Genomic DNA, 27,091 nt, shown 5'->3' with positions numbered 1-27,091 from the left:
GGTCACTGGAGAATGCGGGTATCGATCCCGCTACCTCTCGCATGCTAAGCGAGCGCTCTCCCATTTGAGCTAATTCCCCTTTGTCGGTTGGGGATTGTAGCTTCATCTTGTCATATGGACCTTTAACTCCGGCGGATCTAAAAAGGACGCCTCGCCTTCATGGGTATCTGGGCATGCCAACTACAACAAGACCCCGTGGTAGAATCACTGCGCATACGAGACATTAAGGACCAACTCTAGTCTGGGCACTACACATTATGCTGGGAGACTGTCACCGTTTGTGGAAGCACCTTTCAGCTGCTTCTGGAGAAAAAGAGATGTCAGACTGGACTGGGGGCATTGCTGCGTGACTCTTGGCTGCCATCGGCCAGTATTGTGAAGGTAAGAGGGGAGACAATCACCTCAGATGGACAAACACTGATGAGGTTTAAAGCCAGCGTTAACCTGACAGTACCTGAAAGGTACTCAGAGGAGACGTGCAAATAAACATTTGCCAAAGGAAGCCACATGCGTTCGTTTGGACCACTGACTATTCTGGAAACAAAGTATCTTTTGGCCATTGTATTAGCAGACCATTCTCTTTAACGTGACCTGTGCAACAAGACCACATGGTGAACTATAGGGAGTACTGAGCCAAAGAAGAGCTGAGGCATTGCATCATGCCTACTTTGGCAGCCAGTCTCACAACATGCATTAAGATAAGTAGAAAGAGGACTCGACGAGGATGGGATTCGAACCCACGCGTGCAGAGCACAATGGATTAGCAGTCCATCGCCTTAACCTCTCGGCCACCTCATCTCCTTGCCTCAGTTTCTTTGCCAGCAGAATTGGGAATTTATTCTGTGACCATGTAGTCTGGATGGACAAAATGCGAGCTGAGCGCTAGTGTATCGACGCAGGGAAATCTACTCCAGATCCCCCACGAGGGGCTGCGTAACACTTTGATTGAAGCCTGGAGTGATGCTGGCTTCTTCTTTGAGCCTGTTCTTCTTGGGGGTTGCCAGAGTGGATCATCTGCCTCCATCTCACCCTGCCCCTAGCATTCTCCTCTGTCACAGCAACCCTCTTCATGTCCTCCTCAACTAGATCCATGAACTTTCTCTTCTGTATTTTTCTTTTCCTCCTGCCTAGCAGCTCCATATTTTACACCCTTTTCCCAGTATATCTTATTTTCCTCCTCTGCACATTTCCAAACCACCGCAGCCTTACCGGTCTAACTTTGTCTCCAAACCGCTCAACCCCAGCTGTCCCTTTGACATAGTCAGTTCTAATCTTTTTCCATCCTGGACACTCCCAACATAAAAAAACTTACCATCTTCAACTCTGACAACTCCATCTCGGCCTCTGGTCTTTTCCTCCGTGCCACAGTCATAAAACAATACATCAGAGCAGTTCTCACCACCGTCCTGTAAAGCTTGCCTTTCACACCTGCTGCTATCCTGGTGTCACAAATCACCCCTTTATTTGGTCTCCACCCACATCTTCCCTTCAAAGTACTCCTTCCCTTGTTAGCACATTACCATTTCCACCCTTAATGACTTTAAACTGCTGTCCATCCTTTCCAGCTTCATCTCTCTGCCATACCAATTGGTACAAGTCCCTTTCTCCATGCTTAGTGTCAAGGCTCACCTTGAACTCACTATAAGGCTTTTCCTTTGCCATTGGTCTAGCACCCCTAGCATTCTTATTTACACGACAACATTACTTTTTCTTTTCCTTCCTTTTCCTTTCAATGCTTCCCTGAAGTGATGACACAAAGCCTTGAAAAGTGAGTATAATGAGTAAAGTCATAGACATAATGAGACAAAACCAATGGATTGGCTACAGAACCTGCTGGGGGGCTGCTCGGGGATGTGCAAAGGGTCACTGGAGAATGCGGGTATCGATCCCGCTACCTCTCGCATGCTAAGCGAGCGCTCTCCCATTTGAGCTAATTCCCCTTTGTCGGTTGGGGATTGTAGCTTCATCTTGTCATATGGACCTTTAACTCCGGCGGATCTAAAAAGGACGCCTCGCCTTCATGGGTTTCTGGGCATGCCAACTACAACAAGACCCCGTGGTAGAATCACTGTGCGTACGAGACATTAAGGACCAACTCTAGTCTGGGCACTACACATTATGCTGGGAGACTGTCACCGTTTGTGGAAGCACCTTTCAGCTGCTTCTGGAGAAAAAGAGATGTCAGACTGGACTGGGGGCATTGCTGCGTGACTCTTGGCTGCCATCGGCCAGTATTGTGAAGGTAAGAGGGGAGACAATCACCTCAGATGGACAAACACTGATGAGGTTTAAAGCCAGCGTTAACCTGACAGTACCTGAAAGGTACTCAGAGGAGACGTGCAAATAAACATTTGCCAAAGGAAGCCACATGCGTTCGTTTGGACCACTGACTATTCTGGAAACAAAGTATCTTTTGGCCATTGTATTAGCAGACCATTCTCTTTAACGTGACCTGTGCAACAAGACCACATGGTGAACTATAGGGAGTACTGAGCCAAAGAAGAGCTGAGGCATTGCATCATGCCTACTTTGGCAGCCAATCTCACAACATGCATTAAGATAAGTAGAAAGAGGACTCGACGAGGATGGGATTCGAACCCACGCGTGCACAGCACAATGGATTAGCAGTCCATCGCCTTAACCTCTCGGCCACCTCATCTCCTTGCTACAGTTTCTTTGCCAGCAGAATTGGGAATTTATTCTGTGACCATGTAGTCTGGATGGACAAAATGCGAGCTGAGCGCTAGTGTATCGACGCAGGGAAATCTACTCCAGATCCCCCACGAGGGGCTGCGTAACACTTTGATTGAAGCCTGGAGTGATGCTGGCTTCTTCTTTGAGCCTGTTCTTCTTGGGGGTTGCCAGAGTGGATCATCTGCCTCCATCTCACCCTGCCCCTAGCATTCTCCTCTGTCACAGCAACCCTCTTCATGTCCTCCTCAACTAGATCCATGAACTTTCTCTTCTGTATTTTTCTTTTCCTCCTGCCTAGCAGCTCCATATTTTACACCCTTTTCCCAGTATATCTTATTTTCCTCCTCTGCACATTTCCAAACCACCGCAGCCTTACCGGTCTAACTTTGTCTCCAAACCGCTCAACCCCAGCTGTCCCTTTGACATAGTCAGTTCTAATCTTTTTCCATCCTGGACACTCCCAACATAAAAAAACTTACCATCTTCAACTCTGACAACTCCATCTCGGCCTCTGGTCTTTTCCTCCGTGCCACAGTCATAAAACAATACATCAGAGCAGTTCTCACCACCGTCCTGTAAAGCTTGCCTTTCACACCTGCTGCTATCCTGGTGTCACAAATCACCCCTTTATTTGGTCTCCACCCACATCTTCCCTTCAAAGTACTCCTTCCCTTGTTAGCACATTACCATTTCCACCCTTAATGACTTTAAACTGCTGTCCATCCTTTCCAGCTTCATCTCTCTGCCATACCAATTGGTACAAGTCCCTTTCTCCATGCTTAGTGTCAAGGCTCACCTTGAACTCACTATAAGGCTTTTCCTTTGCCATTGGTCTAGCACCCCTAGCATTCTTATTTACACGACAACATTACTTTTTCTTTTCCTTCCTTTTCCTTTCAATGCTTCCCTGAAGTGATGACACAAAGCCTTGAAAAGTGAGTATAATGAGTAAAGTCATAGACATAATGAGACAAAACCAATGGATTGGCTACAGAACCTGCTGGGGGGCTGCTCGGGGATGTGCAAAGGGTCACTGGAGAATGCGGGTATCGATCCCGCTACCTCTCGCATGCTAAGCGAGCGCTCTCCCATTTGAGCTAATTCCCCTTTGTCGGTTGGGGATTGTAGCTTCATCTTGTCATATGGACCTTTAACTCCGGCGGATCTAAAAAGGACGCCTCGCCTTCATGGGTATCTGGGCATGCCAACTACAACAAGACCCCGTGGTAGAATCACTGCGCATACGAGACATTAAGGACCAACTCTAGTCTGGGCACTACACATTATGCTGGGAGACTGTCACCGTTTGTGGAAGCACCTTTCAGCTGCTTCTGGAGAAAAAGAGATGTCAGACTGGACTGGGGGCATTGCTGCGTGACTCTTGGCTGCCATCGGCCAGTATTGTGAAGGTAAGAGGGGAGACAATCACCTCAGATGGACAAACACTGATGAGGTTTAAAGCCAGCGTTAACCTGACAGTACCTGAAAGGTACTCAGAGGAGACGTGCAAATAAACATTTGCCAAAGGAAGCCACATGCGTTCGTTTGGACCACTGACTATTCTGGAAACAAAGTATCTTTTGGCCATTGTATTAGCAGACCATTCTCTTTAACGTGACCTGTGCAACAAGACCACATGGTGAACTATAGGGAGTACTGAGCCAAAGAAGAGCTGAGGCATTGCATCATGCCTACTTTGGCAGCCAGTCTCACAACATGCATTAAGATAAGTAGAAAGAGGACTCGACGAGGATGGGATTCGAACCCACGCGTGCAGAGCACAATGGATTAGCAGTCCATCGCCTTAACCTCTCGGCCACCTCATCTCCTTGCTACAGTTTCTTTGCCAGCAGAATTGGGAATTTATTCTGTGACCATGTAGTCTGGATGGACAAAATGCGAGCTGAGCGCTAGTGTATCGACGCAGGGAAATCTACTCCAGATCCCCCACGAGGGGCTGCGTAACACTTTGATTGAAGCCTGGAGTGATGCTGGCTTCTTCTTTGAGCCTGTTCTTCTTGGGGGTTGCCAGAGTGGATCATCTGCCTCCATCTCACCCTGCCCCTAGCATTCTCCTCTGTCACAGCAACCCTCTTCATGTCCTCCTCAACTAGATCCATGAACTTTCTCTTCTGTATTTTTCTTTTCCTCCTGCCTAGCAGCTCCATATTTTACACCCTTTTCCCAGTATATCTTATTTTCCTCCTCTGCACATTTCCAAACCACCGCAGCCTTACCGGTCTAACTTTGTCTCCAAACCGCTCAACCCCAGCTGTCCCTTTGACATAGTCAGTTCTAATCTTTTTCCATCCTGGACACTCCCAACATAAAAAAACTTACCATCTTCAACTCTGACAACTCCATCTCGGCCTCTGGTCTTTTCCTCCGTGCCACAGTCATAAAACAATACATCAGAGCAGTTCTCACCACCGTCCTGTAAAGCTTGCCTTTCACACCTGCTGCTATCCTGGTGTCACAAATCACCCCTTTATTTGGTCTCCACCCACATCTTCCCTTCAAAGTACTCCTTCCCTTGTTAGCACATTACCATTTCCACCCTTAATGACTTTAAACTGCTGTCCATCCTTTCCAGCTTCATCTCTCTGCCATACCAATTGGTACAAGTCCCTTTCTCCATGCTTAGTGTCAAGGCTCACCTTGAACTCACTATAAGGCTTTTCCTTTGCCATTGGTCTAGCACCCCTAGCATTCTTATTTACACGACAACATTACTTTTTCTTTTCCTTCCTTTTCCTTTCAATGCTTCCCTGAAGTGATGACACAAAGCCTTGAAAAGTGAGTATAATGAGTAAAGTCATAGACATAATGAGACAAAACCAATGGATTGGCTACAGAACCTGCTGGGGGGCTGCTCGGGGATGTGCAAAGGGTCACTGGAGAATGCGGGTATCGATCCCGCTACCTCTCGCATGCTAAGCGAGCGCTCTCCCATTTGAGCTAATTCCCCTTTGTCGGTTGGGGATTGTAGCTTCATCTTGTCATATGGACCTTTAACTCCGGCGGATCTAAAAAGGACGCCTCGCCTTCATGGGTATCTGGGCATGCCAACTACAACAAGACCCCGTGGTAGAATCACTTGCGCATACGAGACATTAAGGACCAACTCTAGTCTGGGCACTACACATTATGCTGGGAGACTGTCACCGTTTGTGGAAGCACCTTTCAGCTGCTTCTGGAGAAAAAGAGATGTCAGACTGGACTGGGGGCATTGCTGCGTGACTCTTGGCTGCCATCGGCCAGTATTGTGAAGGTAAGAGGGGAGACAATCACCTCAGATGGACAAACACTGATGAGGTTTAAAGCCAGCGTTAACCTGACAGTACCTGAAAGGTACTCAGAGGAGACGTGCAAATAAACATTTGCCAAAGGAAGCCACATGCGTTCGTTTGGACCACTGACTATTCTGGAAACAAAGTATCTTTTGGCCATTGTATTAGCAGACCATTCTCTTTAACGTGACCTGTGCAACAAGACCACATGGTGAACTATAGGGAGTACTGAGCCAAAGAAGAGCTGAGGCATTGCATCATGCCTACTTTGGCAGCCAGTCTCACAACATGCATTAAGATAAGTAGAAAGAGGACTCGACGAGGATGGGATTCGAACCCACGCGTGCAGAGCACAATGGATTAGCAGTCCATCGCCTTAACCTCTCGGCCACCTCATCTCCTTGCTACAGTTTCTTTGCCAGCAGAATTGGGAATTTATTCTGTGACCATGTAGTCTGGATGGACAAAATGCGAGCTGAGCGCTAGTGTATCGACGCAGGGAAATCTACTCCAGATCCCCCACGAGGGGCTGCGTAACACTTTGATTGAAGCCTGGAGTGATGCTGGCTTCTTCTTTGAGCCTGTTCTTCTTGGGGGTTGCCAGAGTGGATCATCTGCCTCCATCTCACCCTGCCCCTAGCATTCTCCTCTGTCACAGCAACCCTCTTCATGTCCTCCTCAACTAGATCCATGAACTTTCTCTTCTGTATTTTTCTTTTCCTCCTGCCTAGCAGCTCCATATTTTACACCCTTTTCCCAGTATATCTTATTTTCCTCCTCTGCACATTTCCAAACCACCGCAGCCTTACCGGTCTAACTTTGTCTCCAAACCGCTCAACCCCAGCTGTCCCTTTGACATAGTCAGTTCTAATCTTTTTCCATCCTGGACACTCCCAACATAAAAAAACTTACCATCTTCAACTCTGACAACTCCATCTCGGCCTCTGGTCTTTTCCTCCGTGCCACAGTCATAAAACAATACATCAGAGCAGTTCTCACCACCGTCCTGTAAAGCTTGCCTTTCACACCTGCTGCTATCCTGGTGTCACAAATCACCCCTTTATTTGGTCTCCACCCACATCTTCCCTTCAAAGTACTCCTTCCCTTGTTAGCACATTACCATTTCCACCCTTAATGACTTTAAACTGCTGTCCATCCTTTCCAGCTTCATCTCTCTGCCATACCAATTGGTACAAGTCCCTTTCTCCATGCTTAGTGTCAAGGCTCACCTTGAACTCACTATAAGGCTTTTCCTTTGCCATTGGTCTAGCACCCCTAGCATTCTTATTTACACGACAACATTACTTTTTCTTTTCCTTCCTTTTCCTTTCAATGCTTCCCTGAAGTGATGACACAAAGCCTTGAAAAGTGAGTATAATGAGTAAAGTCATAGACATAATGAGACAAAACCAATGGATTGGCTACAGAACCTGCTGGGGGGCTGCTCGGGGATGTGCAAAGGGTCACTGGAGAATGCGGGTATCGATCCCGCTACCTCTCGCATGCTAAGCGAGCGCTCTCCCATTTGAGCTAATTCCCCTTTGTCGGTTGGGGATTGTAGCTTCATCTTGTCATATGGACCTTTAACTCCGGCGGATCTAAAAAGGACGCCTCGCCTTCATGGGTATCTGGGCATGCCAACTACAACAAGACCCCGTGGTAGAATCACTGCGCATACGAGACATTAAGGACCAACTCTAGTCTGGGCACTACACATTATGCTGGGAGACTGTCACCGTTTGTGGAAGCACCTTTCAGCTGCTTCTGGAGAAAAAGAGATGTCAGACTGGACTGGGGGCATTGCTGCGTGACTCTTGGCTGCCATCGGCCAGTATTGTGAAGGTAAGAGGGGAGACAATCACCTCAGATGGACAAACACTGATGAGGTTTAAAGCCAGCGTTAACCTGACAGTACCTGAAAGGTACTCAGAGGAGACGTGCAAATAAACATTTGCCAAAGGAAGCCACATGCGTTCGTTTGGACCACTGACTATTCTGGAAACAAAGTATCTTTTGGCCATTGTATTAGCAGACCATTCTCTTTAACGTGACCTGTGCAACAAGACCACATGGTGAACTATAGGGAGTACTGAGCCAAAGAAGAGCTGAGGCATTGCATCATGCCTACTTTGGCAGCCAGTCTCACAACATGCATTAAGATAAGTAGAAAGAGGACTCGACGAGGATGGGATTCGAACCCACGCGTGCAGAGCACAATGGATTAGCAGTCCATCGCCTTAACCTCTCGGCCACCTCATCTCCTTGCTACAGTTTCTTTGCCAGCAGAATTGGGAATTTATTCTGTGACCATGTAGTCTGGATGGACAAAATGCGAGCTGAGCGCTAGTGTATCGACGCAGGGAAATCTACTCCAGATCCCCCACGAGGGGCTGCGTAACACTTTGATTGAAGCCTGGAGTGATGCTGGCTTCTTCTTTGAGCCTGTTCTTCTTGGGGGTTGCCAGAGTGGATCATCTGCCTCCATCTCACCCTGCCCCTAGCATTCTCCTCTGTCACAGCAACCCTCTTCATGTCCTCCTCAACTAGATCCATGAACTTTCTCTTCTGTATTTTTCTTTTCCTCCTGCCTAGCAGCTCCATATTTTACACCCTTTTCCCAGTATATCTTATTTTCCTCCTCTGCACATTTCCAAACCACCGCAGCCTTACCGGTCTAACTTTGTCTCCAAACCGCTCAACCCCAGCTGTCCCTTTGACATAGTCAGTTCTAATCTTTTTCCATCCTGGACACTCCCAACATAAAAAAACTTACCATCTTCAACTCTGACAACTCCATCTCGGCCTCTGGTCTTTTCCTCCGTGCCACAGTCATAAAACAATACATCAGAGCAGTTCTCACCACCGTCCTGTAAAGCTTGCCTTTCACACCTGCTGCTATCCTGGTGTCACAAATCACCCCTTTATTTGGTCTCCACCCACATCTTCCCTTCAAAGTACTCCTTCCCTTGTTAGCACATTACCATTTCCACCCTTAATGACTTTAAACTGCTGTCCATCCTTTCCAGCTTCATCTCTCTGCCATACCAATTGGTACAAGTCCCTTTCTCCATGCTTAGTGTCAAGGCTCACCTTGAACTCACTATAAGGCTTTTCCTTTGCCATTGGTCTAGCACCCCTAGCATTCTTATTTACACGACAACATTACTTTTTCTTTTCCTTCCTTTTCCTTTCAATGCTTCCCTGAAGTGATGACACAAAGCCTTGAAAAGTGAGTATAATGAGTAAAGTCATAGACATAATGAGACAAAACCAATGGATTGGCTACAGAACCTGCTGGGGGGCTGCTCGGGGATGTGCAAAGGGTCACTGGAGAATGCGGGTATCGATCCCGCTACCTCTCGCATGCTAAGCGAGCGCTCTCCCATTTGAGCTAATTCCCCTTTGTCGGTTGGGGATTGTAGCTTCATCTTGTCATATGGACCTTTAACTCCGGCGGATCTAAAAAGGACGCCTCGCCTTCATGGGTATCTGGGCATGCCAACTACAACAAGACCCCGTGGTAGAATCACTGCGCATACGAGACATTAAGGACCAACTCTAGTCTGGGCACTACACATTATGCTGGGAGACTGTCACCGTTTGTGGAAGCACCTTTCAGCTGCTTCTGGAGAAAAAGAGATGTCAGACTGGACTGGGGGCATTGCTGCGTGACTCTTGGCTGCCATCGGCCAGTATTGTGAAGGTAAGAGGGGAGACAATCACCTCAGATGGACAAACACTGATGAGGTTTAAAGCCAGCGTTAACCTGACAGTACCTGAAAGGTACTCAGAGGAGACGTGCAAATAAACATTTGCCAAAGGAAGCCACATGCGTTCGTTTGGACCACTGACTATTCTGGAAACAAAGTATCTTTTGGCCATTGTATTAGCAGACCATTCTCTTTAACGTGACCTGTGCAACAAGACCACATGGTGAACTATAGGGAGTACTGAGCCAAAGAAGAGCTGAGGCATTGCATCATGCCTACTTTGGCAGCCAGTCTCACAACATGCATTAAGATAAGTAGAAAGAGGACTCGACGAGGATGGGATTCGAACCCACGCGTGCAGAGCACAATGGATTAGCAGTCCATCGCCTTAACCTCTCGGCCACCTCATCTCCTTGCTACAGTTTCTTTGCCAGCAGAATTGGGAATTTATTCTGTGACCATGTAGTCTGGATGGACAAAATGCGAGCTGAGCGCTAGTGTATCGACGCAGGGAAATCTACTCCAGATCCCCCACGAGGGGCTGCGTAACACTTTGATTGAAGCCTGGAGTGATGCTGGCTTCTTCTTTGAGCCTGTTCTTCTTGGGGGTTGCCAGAGTGGATCATCTGCCTCCATCTCACCCTGCCCCTAGCATTCTCCTCTGTCACAGCAACCCTCTTCATGTCCTCCTCAACTAGATCCATGAACTTTCTCTTCTGTATTTTTCTTTTCCTCCTGCCTAGCAGCTCCATATTTTACACCCTTTTCCCAGTATATCTTATTTTCCTCCTCTGCACATTTCCAAACCACCGCAGCCTTACCGGTCTAACTTTGTCTCCAAACCGCTCAACCCCAGCTGTCCCTTTGACATAGTCAGTTCTAATCTTTTTCCATCCTGGACACTCCCAACATAAAAAAACTTACCATCTTCAACTCTGACAACTCCATCTCGGCCTCTGGTCTTTTCCTCCGTGCCACAGTCATAAAACAATACATCAGAGCAGTTCTCACCACCGTCCTGTAAAGCTTGCCTTTCACACCTGCTGCTATCCTGGTGTCACAAATCACCCCTTTATTTGGTCTCCACCCACATCTTCCCTTCAAAGTACTCCTTCCCTTGTTAGCACATTACCATTTCCACCCTTAATGACTTTAAACTGCTGTCCATCCTTTCCAGCTTCATCTCTCTGCCATACCAATTGGTACAAGTCCCTTTCTCCATGCTTAGTGTCAAGGCTCACCTTGAACTCACTATAAGGCTTTTCCTTTGCCATTGGTCTAGCACCCCTAGCATTCTTATTTACACGACAACATTACTTTTTCTTTTCCTTCCTTTTCCTTTCAATGCTTCCCTGAAGTGATGACACAAAGCCTTGAAAAGTGAGTATAATGAGTAAAGTCATAGACATAATGAGACAAAACCAATGGATTGGCTACAGAACCTGCTGGGGGGCTGCTCGGGGATGTGCAAAGGGTCACTGGAGAATGCGGGTATCGATCCCGCTACCTCTCGCATGCTAAGCGAGCGCTCTCCCATTTGAGCTAATTCCCCTTTGTCGGTTGGGGATTGTAGCTTCATCTTGTCATATGGACCTTTAACTCCGGCGGATCTAAAAAGGACGCCTCGCCTTCATGGGTATCTGGGCATGCCAACTACAACAAGACCCCGTGGTAGAATCACTGCGCATACGAGACATTAAGGACCAACTCTAGTCTGGGCACTACACATTATGCTGGGAGACTGTCACCGTTTGTGGAAGCACCTTTCAGCTGCTTCTGGAGAAAAAGAGATGTCAGACTGGACTGGGGGCATTGCTGCGTGACTCTTGGCTGCCATCGGCCAGTATTGTGAAGGTAAGAGGGGAGACAATCACCTCAGATGGACAAACACTGATGAGGTTTAAAGCCAGCGTTAACCTGACAGTACCTGAAAGGTACTCAGAGGAGACGTGCAAATAAACATTTGCCAAAGGAAGCCACATGCGTTCGTTTGGACCACTGACTATTCTGGAAACAAAGTATCTTTTGGCCATTGTATTAGCAGACCATTCTCTTTAACGTGACCTGTGCAACAAGACCACATGGTGAACTATAGGGAGTACTGAGCCAAAGAAGAGCTGAGGCATTGCATCATGCCTACTTTGGCAGCCAGTCTCACAACATGCATTAAGATAAGTAGAAAGAGGACTCGACGAGGATGGGATTCGAACCCACGCGTGCAGAGCACAATGGATTAGCAGTCCATCGCCTTAACCTCTCGGCCACCTCATCTCCTTGCTACAGTTTCTTTGCCAGCAGAATTGGGAATTTATTCTGTGACCATGTAGTCTGGATGGACAAAATGCGAGCTGAGCGCTAGTGTATCGACGCAGGGAAATCTACTCCAGATCCCCCACGAGGGGCTGCGTAACACTTTGATTGAAGCCTGGAGTGATGCTGGCTTCTTCTTTGAGCCTGTTCTTCTTGGGGGTTGCCAGAGTGGATCATCTGCCTCCATCTCACCCTGCCCCTAGCATTCTCCTCTGTCACAGCAACCCTCTTCATGTCCTCCTCAACTAGATCCATGAACTTTCTCTTCTGTATTTTTCTTTTCCTCCTGCCTAGCAGCTCCATATTTTACACCCTTTTCCCAGTATATCTTATTTTCCTCCTCTGCACATTTCCAAACCACCGCAGCCTTACCGGTCTAACTTTGTCTCCAAACCGCTCAACCCCAGCTGTCCCTTTGACATAGTCAGTTCTAATCTTTTTCCATCCTGGACACTCCCAACATAAAAAAACTTACCATCTTCAACTCTGACAACTCCATCTCGGCCTCTGGTCTTTTCCTCCGTGCCACAGTCATAAAACAATACATCAGAGCAGTTCTCACCACCGTCCTGTAAAGCTTGCCTTTCACACCTGCTGCTATCCTGGTGTCACAAATCACCCCTTTATTTGGTCTCCACCCACATCTTCCCTTCAAAGTACTCCTTCCCTTGTTAGCACATTACCATTTCCACCCTTAATGACTTTAAACTGCTGTCCATCCTTTCCAGCTTCATCTCTCTGCCATACCAATTGGTACAAGTCCCTTTCTCCATGCTTAGTGTCAAGGCTCACCTTGAACTCACTATAAGGCTTTTCCTTTGCCATTGGTCTAGCACCCCTAGCATTCTTATTTACACGACAACATTACTTTTTCTTTTCCTTCCTTTTCCTTTCAATGCTTCCCTGAAGTGATGACACAAAGCCTTGAAAAGTGAGTATAATGAGTAAAGTCATAGACATAATGAGACAAAACCAATGGATTGGCTACAGAACCTGCTGGGGGGCTGCTCGGGGATGTGCAAAGGGTCACTGGAGAATGCGGGTATCGATCCCGCTACCTCTCGCATGCTAAGCGAGCGCTCTCCCATTTGAGCTAATTCCCCTTTGTCGGTTGGGGATTGTAGCTTCATCTTGTCATATGGACCTTTAACTCCGGCGGATCTAAAAAGGACGCCTCGCCTTCATGGGTATCTGGGCATGCCAACTACAACAAGACCCCGTGGTAGAATCACTGCGCATACGAGACATTAAGGACCAACTCTAGTCTGGGCACTACACATTATGCTGGGAGACTGTCACCGTTTGTGGAAGCACCTTTCAGCTGCTTCTGGAGAAAAAGAGATGTCAGACTGGACTGGGGGCATTGCTGCGTGACTCTTGGCTGCCATCGGCCAGTATTGTGAAGGTAAGAGGGGAGACAATCACCTCAGATGGACAAACACTGATGAGGTTTAAAGCCAGCGTTAACCTGACAGTACCTGAAAGGTACTCAGAGGAGACGTGCAAATAAACATTTGCCAAAGGAAGCCACATGCGTTCGTTTGGACCACTGACTATTCTGGAAACAAAGTATCTTTTGGCCATTGTATTAGCAGACCATTCTCTTTAACGTGACCTGTGCAACAAGACCACATGGTGAACTATAGGGAGTACTGAGCCAAAGAAGAGCTGAGGCATTGCATCATGCCTACTTTGGCAGCCAATCTCACAACATGCATTAAGATAAGTAGAAAGAGGACTCGACGAGGATGGGATTCGAACCCACGCGTGCAGAGCACAATGGATTAGCAGTCCATCGCCTTAACCTCTCGGCCACCTCATCTCCTTGCCTCAGTTTCTTTGCCAGCAGAATTGGGAATTTATTCTGTGACCATGTAGTCTGGATGGACAAAATGCGAGCTGAGCGCTAGTGTATCGACGCAGGGAAATCTACTCCAGATCCCCCACGAGGGGCTGCGTAACACTTTGATTGAAGCCTGGAGTGATGCTGGCTTCTTCTTTGAGCCTGTTCTTCTTGGGGGTTGCCAGAGTGGATCATCTGCCTCCATCTCACCCTGCCCCTAGCATTCTCCTCTGTCACAGCAACCCTCTTCATGTCCTCCTCAACTAGATCCATGAACTTTCTCTTCTGTATTTTTCTTTTCCTCCTGCCTAGCAGCTCCATATTTTACACCCTTTTCCCAGTATATCTTATTTTCCTCCTCTGCACATTTCCAAACCACCGCAGCCTTACCGGTCTAACTTTGTCTCCAAACCGCTCAACCCCAGCTGTCCCTTTGACATAGTCAGTTCTAATCTTTTTCCATCCTGGACACTCCCAACATAAAAAAACTTACCATCTTCAACTCTGACAACTCCATCTCGGCCTCTGGTCTTTTCCTCCGTGCCACAGTCATAAAACAATACATCAGAGCAGTTCTCACCACCGTCCTGTAAAGCTTGCCTTTCACACCTGCTGCTATCCTGGTGTCACAAATCACCCCTTTATTTGGTCTCCACCCACATCTTCCCTTCAAAGTACTCCTTCCCTTGTTAGCACATTACCATTTCCACCCTTAATGACTTTAAACTGCTGTCCATCCTTTCCAGCTTCATCTCTCTGCCATACCAATTGGTACAAGTCCCTTTCTCCATGCTTAGTGTCAAGGCTCACCTTGAACTCACTATAAGGCTTTTCCTTTGCCATTGGTCTAGCACCCCTAGCATTCTTATTTACACGACAACATTACTTTTTCTTTTCCTTCCTTTTCCTTTCAATGCTTCCCTGAAGTGATGACACAAAGCCTTGAAAAGTGAGTATAATGAGTAAAGTCATAGACATAATGAGACAAACCAATGGATTGGCTACAGAACCTGCTGGGGGGCTGCTCGGGGATGTGCAAAGGGTCACTGGAGAATGCGGGTATCGATCCCGCTACCTCTCGCATGCTAAGCGAGCGCTCTCCCATTTGAGCTAATTCCCCTTTGTCGGTTGGGGATTGTAGCTTCATCTTGTCATATGGACCTTTAACTCCGGCGGATCTAAAAAGGACGCCTCGCCTTCATGGGTATCTGGGCATGCCAACTACAACAAGACCCCGTGGTAGAATCACTGCGCATACGAGACATTAAGGACCAACTCTAGTCTGGGCACTACACATTATGCTGGGAGACTGTCACCGTTTGTGGAAGCACCTTTCAGCTGCTTCTGGAGAAAAAGAGATGTCAGACTGGACTGGGGGCATTGCTGCGTGACTCTTGGCTGCCATCGGCCAGTATTGTGAAGGTAAGAGGGGAGACAATCACCTCAGATGGACAAACACTGATGAGGTTTAAAGCCAGCGTTAACCTGACAGTACCTGAAAGGTACTCAGAGGAGACGTGCAAATAAACATTTGCCAAAGGAAGCCACATGCGTTCGTTTGGACCACTGACTATTCTGGAAACAAAGTATCTTTTGGCCATTGTATTAGCAGACCATTCTCTTTAACGTGACCTGTGCAACAAGACCACATGGTGAACTATAGGGAGTACTGAGCCAAAGAAGAGCTGAGGCATTGCATCATGCCTACTTTGGCAGCCAATCTCACAACATGCATTAAGATAAGTAGAAAGAGGACTCGACGAGGATGGGATTCGAACCCACGCGTGCAGAGCACAATGGATTAGCAGTCCATCGCCTTAACCTCTCGGCCACCTCATCTCCTTGCTACAGTTTCTTTGCCAGCAGAATTGGGAATTTATTCTGTGACCATGTAGTCTGGATGGACAAAATGCGAGCTGAGCGCTAGTGTATCGACGCAGGGAAATCTACTCCAGATCCCCCACGAGGGGCTGCGTAACACTTTGATAGAAGCCTGGAGTGATGCTGGCTTCTTCTTTGAGCCTGTTCTTCTTGGGGGTTGCCAGAGTGGATCATCTGCCTCCATCTCACCCTGCCCCTAGCATTCTCCTCTGTCACAGCAACCCTCTTCATGTCCTCCTCAACTAGATCCATGAACTTTCTCTTCTGTATTTTTCTTTTCCTCCTGCCTAGCAGCTCCATATTTTACACCCTTTTCCCAGTATATCTTATTTTCCTCCTCTGCACATTTCCAAACCACCGCAGCCTTACCGGTCTAACTTTGTCTCCAAACCGCTCAACCCCAGCTGTCCCTCTGACATAGTCAGTTCTAATCTTTTTCCATCCTGGACACTCCCAACATAAAAAAACTTACCATCTTCAACTCTGACAACTCCATCTCGGCCTCTCGTCTTTTCCTCCGTGCCACAGTCATAAAACAATACATCAGAGCAGTTCTCACCACCGTCCTGTAAAGCTTGCCTTTCACACCTGCTGCTATCCTGGTGTCACAAATCACCCCTTTATTTGGTCTCCACCCACATCTTCCCTTCAAAGTACTCCTTCCCTTGTTAGCACATTACCATTTCCACCCTTAATGACTTTAAACTGCTGTCCATCCTTTCCAGCTTCATCTCTCTGCCATACCAATTGGTACAAGTCCCTTTCTCCATGCTTAGTGTCAAGGCTCACCTTGAACTCACTATAAGGCTTTTCCTTTGCCATTGGTCTAGCACCCCTAGCATTCTTATTTACACGACAACATTACTTTTTCTTTTCCTTCCTTTTCCTTTCAATGCTTCCCTGAAGTGATGACACAAAGCCTTGAAAAGTGAGTATAATGAGTAAAGTCATAGACATAATCAATGGATTGGCTACAGAACCTGCTGGGGGGCTGCTCGGGGATGTGTAAAGGGTCACTGGAGAATGCGGGTATCGATCCCGCTACCTCTCGCATGCTAAGCGAGCGCTCTCCCATTTGAGCTAATTCCCCTTTGTCAATTGGGGATTGTAGCTTCATCTTGTCATATGGACCTTTAACTCCGGCGGATCTAAAAAGGACGCCTCGCCTTCATGGGTTTCTGGGCATGCCAACTACAACAAGACCCCGTGGTAGAATCACTGCGCATACGAGACATTAAGGACCAACTCTAGTCTGGGCACTACACATTATGCTGGGAGACTGTCACCGTTTGTGGAAGCACCTTTCAGCTGCTTCTGGAGAAAAAGAGATGTCAGACTGGACTGGGGGCATTGCTGCGTGACTCTTGGCTGCCATCGGCCAGTATTGTGAAGGAAAGAGGGGAGACAATCACCTCAGATGGACAAACACTGATGAGGTTTAAAGCCAGCGTTAACCTGACAGTACCTGAAAGGTACTCAGAGGAGACGTGCAAATAAACATTTGCCAAAGGAAGCCACATGCGTTCGTTTGGACCACTGACTATTCTGGAAACAAAGTATCTTTTGGCCATTGTATTAGCAGACCATTCTCTTTAACGTGACCTGTGCAACAAGACCACATGGTGAACTATAGGGAGTACTGAGCCAAAGAAGACCTGAGGCATTGCATCATGCCTACTTTGGCAGCCAATCTCACAACATGCATTAAGATAAGTAGAAAGAGGACTCGACGAGGATGGGATTTGAACCCACGCGTGCAGAGCACAATGAATTAGCAGTCCATCGCCTTAACCTCTCGGCCACCTCATCTCGTGGCCTGGAGGAGATAGCATCTATAATAGGGAACTCAAAACTGGATTATAGATGCTATCTATAATCCAGTTTTGAGATCCCTCCCCAGACGCCTTAACACCCACTTACATCCTGGGCCATCTGACCTCAGGAATTCGCATGATAAGGTGGGGCCAGGTTTCACAACAATCTCATCTGAAACCCTGGCTGATTGGGACCCACACCCAGTTTCACACCTTGGCTCAGCCGATTAGAGGATCATCAGGGGTCCTTTTGTCCCTCTGTGGGGGTTACTCCCACTAGGTTTAAATCTGGGACTCCCCACCATTTGACCTTAGAACTGAAGAAGCTTCTACGATGTGAGGTGAAACGTCTTCAAGCAACTTAAAGAAGTCCAGATGCTTTTCTTCGCAAGCTCCTTTGACTACGATGACCTGGATGACTGAGAACCTTCACAGACATATTACTATGCTGATGTTTGTTCTTCAGATAGTTAAGGGATGTTTTTGAGTTATCAGAGGTACAGGACTACACTTGTGATTGCTCATAGCACAGTCTGTTTATTTATGTATAATAAGTTAGAAGAAATAGTCAAAGCTAGCTCGAATAACCTGCTGAAAACTCTCCAATCCTTTTCCTTCACACGCGACAGATACATTTATCAAAATTACATCATTGGACATCAAAATACATATTCAGACATTGAAATCTGAGTAGTTATTTTTAAATACCAAAGATTTCCAACAAACATGGCTTTAACGTTACAGTATGCTTGTATGCTTGGCTTCGTTTTTTTTTTTAAACGTAAGTGCAGAAAGTTCAGAAGAGTTCATGTTTATAGTTTGTTTTAGATTTGAATACAGAAACTGAGAGTCTCTTTCTCTCCTCTTTGCTGTACGTCCCTGTTGTTATTGGGCTCCACCCGCCTGTGGAGGGGAACCTTCGCTGTCTTCATCCCAAGACGAGGACGTGAACCCAGCAGGAGCGGAGATAGAGTGGGGTGCCGTGGTGTGGCCGAGCCCCTGATAGCGCCCACTTGACGAAGGGGAGGTGGGCATCGACGTGGCTGCCACGGCGATGGGGTCCTGCGAGGTGGCTGCGAGGAGGCCGGTGTGCTCAGTGTGCTCGGGTCGAGCCGCAGCACCGAAATACATCTTGTTGGGACGACCCAGGAACGTCCGGCCTGAGCGGGTAGGGAGGAAACAAACATGTAACAGCTGCAGTGTCTTTTTTCCCTTTTTCTACACTCAAAATTAAGAACATCTAAAACAGAGAGAACAGTAGCACCAAAAGCAGTTTAGCCCCATTTCCAATCACTGATGTGTTCCTCAACAAACTGCTTCAGTGTCATTTCCACATACTGTGATGATTTCTGAGTCAGACACTCACCAACATGGCGGACCTGCTCACTGACATCAGCTCTGATATCAGAAAAATCCCACATGGCCAAAAAGCTGTCAAAACACGACCCCTCCTCTGCTTCCTGATGGACAGAAACAGACAGACAGATAGATAGATAGATAGTAGGGGTGCAACGATATTCGTATCGATATTGAACCGTTCGATACAGTGCTTTCGGTTCGGTACGCATATGTATCGAACAATACAACATTTGTAATTTATTTTATCAATTTTCCTTCTGACGATGCTGTCTGTGTTGAGCGCTCAGTGAATCTGTGTTCGACTACTCCGCCTAGGCTGCACTGTCGAGCGCAGATCCACTGAGCGCTCAACACAGACAGCATAGTCAGAAGGAAGAGCGCAGGGCAAGCTAGCGAGACAGAAGTTAAGCTCTACTTGCAACATTCAGATCTGGCGTTTGGAATTATTTTGGTTTTCATGTGACGTATGACCCTGAAGGTAAGCGAGTCATGGACTAAAGTAAAACAGTATGTTGGATGTGCCATGCAATGCTCAATTACATTGGTGTGAACTAGTGTGTTAGCGCAGTTAGCTCGTTAACGTGTTTGCCGTCTAGCCCCATGCACGGAGCGATCGGCGGTAGCTCGTTAACGGAGATTTGCCGTGTTGTGGCGTTAAGGTCATTTCAACGAGATTAACCTGAAAGCACTAGTGGGAACACAATGAATATGACTGCACATTTACGCCGACATCATCCTAGTGCAAAGACAAGTGGAAGCAGACAAAAAAAGCAAGCATGCTACTAACTTTAGCCGAGTCATTTAGACAGCTGTTAGCACATGATTCTCCTTATGCTGCTGAGAATATAGCCCAGAAGAAGCGGATAGTATAGCTTTTATTTTGGAAAGAGACATTTCTCTGTAATAAACTCTCTTTTCCAAAGATGAGTGATTCCTCAATCAGATACAGGGCTTGCAATATCGCTAGCCCGACGTCCCGGAGCTAGCGATTTTTTCAGTCGGGCTACCAAAATCTATCTCTTCCCTGCCCGTCGGGCTATTGTAGGAAAAATATATGTCAATGCTTTTGCATTATTTCAGAAATGTAGCTGGGTAATTATGTCATTGGCATCGGTGAGCCACTGTCAATATGTGACATATTGAAGTCGCGTTTGAATTTGCGCTTGTTTTTTTGCTTTCACTTTGCAATCGTGCGAACTGTGTATAGAGAGCGACAGCACTGATCTGTGAGTGATGATAATTTGTGCACCAATTCCTCTGACATCGTCTTATTAATCGTTAGCTTACTATGCAAACATGACAAGTGAAATCTCCCGCAGCAAGCTTAAACATGTGAGAGGTTGATCGCGCAGAGAATCGCTGAGCTTATGTGAGTGAGCGTGTAAAAGCATTTCAGTTCTGCTGAGCCAAATAAGACAGGTCAGGGTGAAGAAGTGACAGCCAAAGAAAAGCTTACCACAAAACGGAGAAGTTATGACAAATCAGACTATAAGGCAAAAAGAAAGTGCAGCTTTATGGTTTCATGGACAAAAGAATTTCTGTGGCTGCAATATGATGAGCTAAATAACCAGGGCTGCACATAAGTGGTCCGCAGGTGCGCATTCGCTGTCAAAATAAAAAACACGCACAAGGGTTAGGGTTAAATTTAAAAACTGTACTTTTGAGTTAAAATATATATTTATAATTTTAATAAATGACAAATTAAAAATGCATGAAAATTTTTTTGTATCGAAAAAATATCGAACCGTGACACCAAAGTATCGAACCGAACCGAACCGTGAATTTTGTGTATCGTTGCACCCCTAATAGATAGATAGATAGATAGATAGATAGATAAGGTTACCTGTACATAGGGCTTGTAGGTGAAGGTATAGTGGTGAGCGATGGCAGCCAGAAACATCTCTATGCAGATGATGAAGTCCTATATGAGTAAAAACTCAGTTATCTTTCAGAATAGAAACAGCAGCGTAAAATGTGTTTAACTGTTTTTAAAAAAAATTGATTTCCTTTTTTTGTGCCTTGTGTTTTTGTGTGCCTCTTGCAGTCATTTCACCTTAAGAAGTCAGTTTTTCTGATGTTTCATCCTGTTTCATTTTAGCTGTTCCATCAATTCATGCAGAAAGACCAGAAATATATACAAATTTGTACTGAATGGTTTACTCTTCCATCATCTTTTGTGTTGGTTTGATTCCAGATGTGAGAGTCAGAGTTCTGTCTGATATCAGGCAGCTTTTCTGTCATATTTCGAGGATGTACCTGTTTAAATCCCTCCCTGCTGCTCAGTCTTCTTCTTCTTCTTCCTGGACCCTCAAAGTTTTCAGTGTACCTTACTGTTTTCACAAAGTGCCTTAGGAAACACTGCACTGCTGCTGAGTGTGATCCTAATATCACACTAATGATGTTTACAGTACTTCATTTCACCTAATTCTCCATATTATTTTGTGACTTTGCTTCTGTTTTTGGTGTGATACTTCATTTTTTGCATTTTTAGTTCAACTCCTTGATGTTTGGGCTATTGTTGGTTTCTTGCCAGTTTTTCTGCAGCACCCATCAGCAAGTGTCATTAAAGTCCTCTTTTTATTCTGCTACTCAGTTTTCATGCTTTATCTGAACACTGTGGCATTTATTTTCATCGCTTTTACTGTTTTTAGTTCATTTGTCTTCTAATCTGTACAGAAAGCTGAACGTTGCTAAATTTTAATCTCTGCTAAAAGTCCAGGAAATCTCACCTGTTATCTAAACATGAAGACAAATAAATCAAAGGTCAGCTGACTGATGCAGCAGTATGATCTGTACCTGCAGACCAGTAGCCACGGCCTCCACGCTGTCCCAGTCCCAGGTGTGTTTGTCAGAGATCACACCAACCTTCACCAGCAGTGCTATTAAAACCGCCTGCCTGGAGACAAAATGAATGTATCAGCACTGCATCTGTTTAAAGGGAAAAATGAAACGGCTCAAAACCCAAAGCTATTACAATCACACTCCCATTCTTACCAGAAGGAGACGAACACGACCAGTTTGACACAGAGGAACTTCCCCACAGGCCTGATGGGCATCAGCTCCTCCCTGAGAGCTCGATAGAGCAACACCAGACAATACATGGCAAACTGCAGAGAAAGAAACAAAAATATAATTTTGGAATTTTACTTGATCTCTTGTTCACAGAAATCATAGATTTTAAATTTAGTATTAACTGAGATAACCTAAAAAAAAAGCCTCAGCGATCAGTTTTCACTTTTTCTGAAGGATACTGGCTTAAAAAAAACTGTGTAAAGGTTAAACAGGGTTCAGATAAGTTTCGGGCTGGGGGCTAATGTTTGTACTACATGCTCTGATGTAATGCAGTCTCATACCAGATGTTCAAATACAAAAAACCCCACAATAATCCAGATGTAACCAGGTGTGCTAACAACCAGAAACAGGTGTATTTGACACACTGGGAATGCGAAACTGCTGCTCTGTGATGATGACGCTGAGTCTTTACCAGCTGTGATATGTTGTTGATTATGACCAGGTAGGACCAGGCGTTTCTGAAGCTGAAGTTTGCTTCATCATAAACCCCACAGAGCTGACAGATGCTGCACACAAAAGCAATCAGTCACTTTAGCAGGTCACAAACTTCACTGTTTTTTCAGTTTGCTCTCAGATTACAAAACATATGAAAACATCTACACTTTCCCAAACTGAGGTAGAAAAATCAAGAAAATGGTGTACAGTACTCTACTGTTCCATGTGGATATCGCTGTGAATACATACGTGGGAAAAACAAGTTACTGTAAATTTTTACAGTAGAAAAAACGGCTTTTATTTTCATTTTCAGTCAAGTCAGAGGTGATTTTCATTCTGTTTTTTTTTAAATATTACTGATGTTAGTTGATTTTGAACATTATTTTCTAGTTCAAGTAAAAATATCAAGACAGTGATGTTTATAAAATAATATATAATGAAAACATTTTGTTTCACTTATAAATCAAAACTGTTGAATGAGGTTTGAATAAAAATGTCATGGTTGCTAACAGCAGGATTCTGTACAGCCTTAACAAGCAGAAGATCAGTGAAAACGCAGTAAAGAAAATACTTCCTGTTAGGCTCATGTGATGAGCACAGCTCTGAGTAAAAGTCTGTTTGGACCACAGGAGAGTTTTAGGTGATAAAATGGGCCACGGCTGCTCTAAGTAGGTTAGCAGTGATTGAATTATCACACTAAACACAAGGAGAGGTTTCATCCTGCATTACTAATCATGTTGGAAAAAATAGATATATTTCAACAGCTAACAGAAAGACTACAGCCAATAGCTGGAATCAACATCAAGTATTACTGCTACAGTTACAAACATTAGGCTATAAAACATTACAGTTATAGCACGAAACTCACAGCGCTATCACTGTGGTAACTGGTCTGACCACAGTGTACTGCAGGACTCCCAGCTTACACCTGAACAGCAGCACCCTGACAGAGAGAGAAAAAACTTAACATGCATCCATTCATCACACACTTTGAACTCCCTCTCTGTGACCTCCCTCTTCTTACTCTCCCATGGGCCATGGTGGGCAGCAGCACAGCGGGGGCAGATGTGGCTGCTGCTGCTGGACCTCCAGCATGAGCACCAGGCTGGGATACTGGTTACTCAGGAAGTTCAGCAGGAAAACCAGGAAGTTGTAAATGACGTAGGCCTCGTAGCACTCCCTGCACGTGTCCACGTAGATGGCCAGGTTGGGATATCGCAGGGCCAGCCACTGAAAGACGTTCAACAAGCAGAAATCATAAAGGTCACATGAGGGAAAGAATTTGATGAATTTCATTAAGTGTAAAAGAGTTATAAACACGGCAAAGGAAGAAAATACTGAAGGGTCTGTGTCGCTGGATGTCTGTGTTCGTTTGTGTGTAACAATGACTCACACTGTCCAAACTGTAGATCGGCACCATCCACAGTATCCTGTTGAAAAGAGACAGAGCAAGCTAACTTTAGCTCATAAGTTAGCACTCCACTAAACATCACAGAGCCACTTATAGTCCCAAAAACAACATGGCAACAACCATAATGCTAAAGTTAACGCTTCAGAACAAGAGATTAAAAAATAGTGGGTGAAGTCAAAGTGGCTACATCCAACATTTATATACAGTCTGTGTAAGTTATGCCACATAGTCCAACCACTGCAAGCTCTGGAGACCAGCAGCTCTGCTCAGAGTTGTTCTTATCATTTTTTTTCAAACTCCTGTTTGACTAAAAAAATCTTAATATAGTGTGGAGTAAGTAATTCTAACAATTTCACATCAACTGATACATTTGGATTTAGACTTTTATTTTGAAAGGCAGACTCATAAATGTTCCAAGTTTGTTTTAATTAAAAATCAAATGCTGAGGCAGGTTTATCTTGCTGTAATCATCCCTGCTGCTCACATTGGCCTTTCTGAAGTGTTCCCAGCATAACAGATGGAGGAAAACATCCTCAGAGCTTCTCTGCTGAAGCTAATTTTAGACTTTTCAAATTAGATTAAATTTAATAGCTACCAACAAGAGTAGGCTTTTAGGCACAAAATACCCACTTTCTGCTTTTTCCTTCAACTTCAGCATCCAGCTTGAAATCTGCAGCTTATTTCATTATTATACCTGACGCCTCGTTGCTGACGTCAAATACAACAGTCCTAAAGTCAGACTCTGTCAGACCTGCTTCAGTGTATCTGTGGAGACATTTAGAGTGTTTGAAGACAGAACTGAAGTGCGTGTGTGTGTGTGTTTACCTGATGATGGGCTTCTGCAGCTCAGGCTGTGTGTAGTGCACCATGTGCTGCAGGATCCCCCACAGCGAGATCGGGATGGTCAGAAACACAAAGACGCCAGCGATGAACCAGGCTTTACTGTGAGTGCCGACCTGCACGCAGACACAGACCGCAGGCTTTAAAGTGTATCCAACATCCTTCCTGCAACATCACAGTTAGTCACTGCAGGACTGTTGTGTTTTTTTGTGCAGTGAGAACACTGCATAAATAAAACTCCACCCTTTTTATACATTAAAGATAAAAAACAGATAAACTACTAAAGATGAGTCCATCTTTTATATACAGTCTGCTTATTACAGCATGAACAGGGGGCTACGAGATCATGCGACTATGTTTGGTCCACAGATGAGCACAGGTGGAGGTGTCAGTACTTTGTCCTTCTGCAGCTCCCAGATGCAGAGCGGCAGCACGGCGACCAGCAGGAGGGCATAAAGCACCAGAACCAGCGGGCGGATCCACCTCCTCCACTCTGCACATGTACACGGCATGACGGCAGCTTCACCCTCAACGCAGACTACAGGCACGCATCCTAAACCACAGACCACAGGCAGGTTGTTAAGGCGGACAATTAAAATTGCTGCAGCATGTGTAATTAACCCGTTCATTTCATTACACACTCTTTATTTGACCTGAAAATCACAATTTTGAGCAAATGATTGCATAAAAGTCTTAGCAAACTGCACAAAAAGAGCACAGATTTAGTTTATGATGGCATTTGTCTGGATTAATAATGACAAAAGGATGTGTAATTTAACTTGTGCTTACTTAACAACTTAACACTCTGCAAGCTGGCACTGATTCCAACCAGATAAACAGACATATCTCTGTGGAAAAACCCTCCAAACAATCTTTCAAATGTGAAAACACACATTTGAAAGTATGGACACACTTGTTACAGACACAACTTTTATCTTATGGCAGTTGGAGTTTTTAGTATTTAAAACACCTGTTAATTAGCCCATAAACAAACTAAAGTATGACACTAGTGCTGAGCGGGGAAAACTGCCTTATATTTATTTATTCTGTCATTAAAAGCCAATAAAATATCAATAAAACTTTGTAAAACGCAACCTTGGACTTAAAATCTCCACTAACTGCATAAAAAGTTTGTATTTTGCCAAATTAGAAATGATAGAATACATTAAAAAAAATCTAGCTTATGTTTAAATAAGTAAAAAGTAATATATTTATGGGTCCTACTCTTGAAGTTAGACTGATTTATAGCACTAAAACTCAAATAAACTGAAATCTGTGGGTAATATTTTGGTAAACAGTGCACTATGTGATCCCTATTATACCAAAAAACACATAAGTTTAATATCTTAAGGGCTTTAGGGACCACCACTGTATCCATCCATATTAATTAGGTATATTAGCCTTAAACGTGTTAAAATGACCGTTGGGGTTAAAGCATCCCTCATGTAGCCTCTTAAAGGCGTATTACAGCTTTAAAATGTCGTAAAAATCTTAAATGCCCAGCGTGTAATGAGGTCAGTACACGGTGTATTCTTCAGGCATCACCACCTTTATCCGCTGATCAGTTAAAAGGCTGCTGGTTCGATACAATAGATTTAAACCGAACTGTTAAAAGAAGAAAATGTGGACCGTTACGGCGGAAGACGTTCACTCAGAGCGACGGTTGGCCTGCTTTCATCCTCACTCCGTTCTCTGTTACCAGGCAACGCATCCTTCCTCCGCCCAACCACACGCTGCAAAATGAAGCCCAGCTGATCCCCTTTGATGTTTTCAGTAGACCCCAGATCACTGTCAGACCACCGGACTGATCCGGATCGATCGACCACACACACCGATGTCCGTGTTCGCCCTTTCCCGTGTTTACGCGCCCACGTCATAGGCTGGGACCTCACCCAGCTCCCCGCTGTCCGTTAGTCACGTGGTCAGCGGAAAAGCGCCACAAACAGGGCGTGAACTTTCAAATTAAATTACCTCTGCTCAAGGACATGTTTTTCGTAATGTATGGAAGCTCGTTGACGCCAATAAAAAAATATTTCTTAAAATATTTTTAGACTTAAACAATATTCTAAACATTATTAGTAATAATGCAGAAAAAAAAATCAAAATGCTAAATTACAATTATGAGATTAAAAGTCAGAATGATGAATCAACTAATTCAAACTATGAGACATATTATGAAATTAAAAACTAGGTTACAAAGTAGCAGAGTAAAATAATAAAAGTATCTGAAAACAATAAAGTTATGAGACAAAGAAAATGTATGAGAGTCAGATTAAATATTTTTGTAAAATTTCAATATATAATCTGAAATATGTAAAATAAAATTGCCTCACAGAGCCTCACAGAGCTGACAGCATGATGCGTGTCCCTCTGAAAGCCCTATCTGGGAACCAAAGGACTGAGTGCATTTACAGAAGCTCTTAACTGCAGTG

At 45.2% G+C, this 27,091-nt stretch overlaps 1 protein-coding gene and 20 non-coding genes across 25 annotated transcripts; all 21 read right to left on the bottom strand.

The window, feature by feature from the left end:
• Positions 1-6: 6 nt before the first annotated feature.
• Positions 7-79, bottom strand: trnaa-agc. Its single transcript has one exon. It is a non-coding gene; the product is annotated as a tRNA-Ala (tRNA).
• A 637-nt stretch (positions 80-716) lies between these two features.
• trnas-gcu lies at positions 717-798 on the bottom strand. Its single transcript has one exon. It is a non-coding gene; the product is annotated as a tRNA-Ser (tRNA).
• Positions 799-1,867: 1,069 nt separating this feature from the next.
• On the bottom strand, positions 1,868-1,940 carry trnaa-agc. Its single transcript has one exon. It is a non-coding gene; the product is annotated as a tRNA-Ala (tRNA).
• A 637-nt stretch (positions 1,941-2,577) lies between these two features.
• trnas-gcu lies at positions 2,578-2,659 on the bottom strand. Its single transcript has one exon. It is a non-coding gene; the product is annotated as a tRNA-Ser (tRNA).
• Positions 2,660-3,728: 1,069 nt separating this feature from the next.
• On the bottom strand, positions 3,729-3,801 carry trnaa-agc. The gene has a single exon. It is a non-coding gene; the product is annotated as a tRNA-Ala (tRNA).
• A 637-nt stretch (positions 3,802-4,438) lies between these two features.
• Positions 4,439-4,520, bottom strand: trnas-gcu. Its single transcript has one exon. It is a non-coding gene; the product is annotated as a tRNA-Ser (tRNA).
• Positions 4,521-5,589: 1,069 nt separating this feature from the next.
• Positions 5,590-5,662, bottom strand: trnaa-agc. The gene has a single exon. It is a non-coding gene; the product is annotated as a tRNA-Ala (tRNA).
• A 638-nt stretch (positions 5,663-6,300) lies between these two features.
• Positions 6,301-6,382, bottom strand: trnas-gcu. The gene has a single exon. It is a non-coding gene; the product is annotated as a tRNA-Ser (tRNA).
• A 1,069-nt stretch (positions 6,383-7,451) lies between these two features.
• On the bottom strand, positions 7,452-7,524 carry trnaa-agc. The gene has a single exon. It is a non-coding gene; the product is annotated as a tRNA-Ala (tRNA).
• A 637-nt stretch (positions 7,525-8,161) lies between these two features.
• On the bottom strand, positions 8,162-8,243 carry trnas-gcu. Its single transcript has one exon. It is a non-coding gene; the product is annotated as a tRNA-Ser (tRNA).
• Positions 8,244-9,312: 1,069 nt separating this feature from the next.
• Positions 9,313-9,385, bottom strand: trnaa-agc. The gene has a single exon. It is a non-coding gene; the product is annotated as a tRNA-Ala (tRNA).
• A 637-nt stretch (positions 9,386-10,022) lies between these two features.
• On the bottom strand, positions 10,023-10,104 carry trnas-gcu. The gene has a single exon. It is a non-coding gene; the product is annotated as a tRNA-Ser (tRNA).
• A 1,069-nt stretch (positions 10,105-11,173) lies between these two features.
• On the bottom strand, positions 11,174-11,246 carry trnaa-agc. Its single transcript has one exon. It is a non-coding gene; the product is annotated as a tRNA-Ala (tRNA).
• Positions 11,247-11,883: 637 nt separating this feature from the next.
• trnas-gcu lies at positions 11,884-11,965 on the bottom strand. Its single transcript has one exon. It is a non-coding gene; the product is annotated as a tRNA-Ser (tRNA).
• A 1,069-nt stretch (positions 11,966-13,034) lies between these two features.
• On the bottom strand, positions 13,035-13,107 carry trnaa-agc. The gene has a single exon. It is a non-coding gene; the product is annotated as a tRNA-Ala (tRNA).
• A 637-nt stretch (positions 13,108-13,744) lies between these two features.
• Positions 13,745-13,826, bottom strand: trnas-gcu. Its single transcript has one exon. It is a non-coding gene; the product is annotated as a tRNA-Ser (tRNA).
• A 1,068-nt stretch (positions 13,827-14,894) lies between these two features.
• trnaa-agc lies at positions 14,895-14,967 on the bottom strand. The gene has a single exon. It is a non-coding gene; the product is annotated as a tRNA-Ala (tRNA).
• A 637-nt stretch (positions 14,968-15,604) lies between these two features.
• trnas-gcu lies at positions 15,605-15,686 on the bottom strand. The gene has a single exon. It is a non-coding gene; the product is annotated as a tRNA-Ser (tRNA).
• A 1,059-nt stretch (positions 15,687-16,745) lies between these two features.
• trnaa-agc lies at positions 16,746-16,818 on the bottom strand. Its single transcript has one exon. It is a non-coding gene; the product is annotated as a tRNA-Ala (tRNA).
• A 637-nt stretch (positions 16,819-17,455) lies between these two features.
• trnas-gcu lies at positions 17,456-17,537 on the bottom strand. Its single transcript has one exon. It is a non-coding gene; the product is annotated as a tRNA-Ser (tRNA).
• A 516-nt stretch (positions 17,538-18,053) lies between these two features.
• Positions 18,054-26,633, bottom strand: LOC120718492 (transmembrane protein 184C-like). 5 transcript variants are annotated; one of them, XM_040007032.1, is made up of 12 exons: positions 26,208-26,633; positions 25,055-25,212; positions 24,645-24,775; positions 23,802-23,838; positions 23,433-23,638; positions 23,277-23,351; positions 22,386-22,479; positions 21,896-22,008; positions 21,698-21,797; positions 20,745-20,822; positions 18,909-19,002; positions 18,054-18,702 (listed from the first exon to the last, which is right to left on the bottom strand). In XM_040007032.1, the coding sequence occupies exons 2-12, from the start codon at positions 25,169-25,171 to the stop codon at positions 18,428-18,430; spliced, it is 1,320 nt and encodes a 439-aa protein (XP_039862966.1). In that variant the 5' UTR covers positions 25,172-25,212; positions 26,208-26,633; the 3' UTR covers positions 18,054-18,427. The 5 variants fall into 5 exon arrangements, with proteins under 5 accessions (XP_039862966.1, XP_039862969.1, XP_039862968.1 ...); XM_040007035.1 differs by having other exon boundaries at positions 26,266-26,633; XM_040007034.1 differs by having other exon boundaries at positions 26,289-26,632.
• Positions 26,634-27,091: the final 458 nt, after the last annotated feature.

Source organism: Simochromis diagramma, unplaced genomic scaffold, assembly GCF_900408965.1.
Source record: "Simochromis diagramma unplaced genomic scaffold, fSimDia1.1 OVJJ01000141.1, whole genome shotgun sequence".
NCBI classification, from domain to species: Eukaryota; Metazoa; Chordata; class Actinopteri; order Cichliformes; family Cichlidae; genus Simochromis; species Simochromis diagramma.
This window is presented reverse-complemented; position numbering and strand designations above follow the sequence as displayed.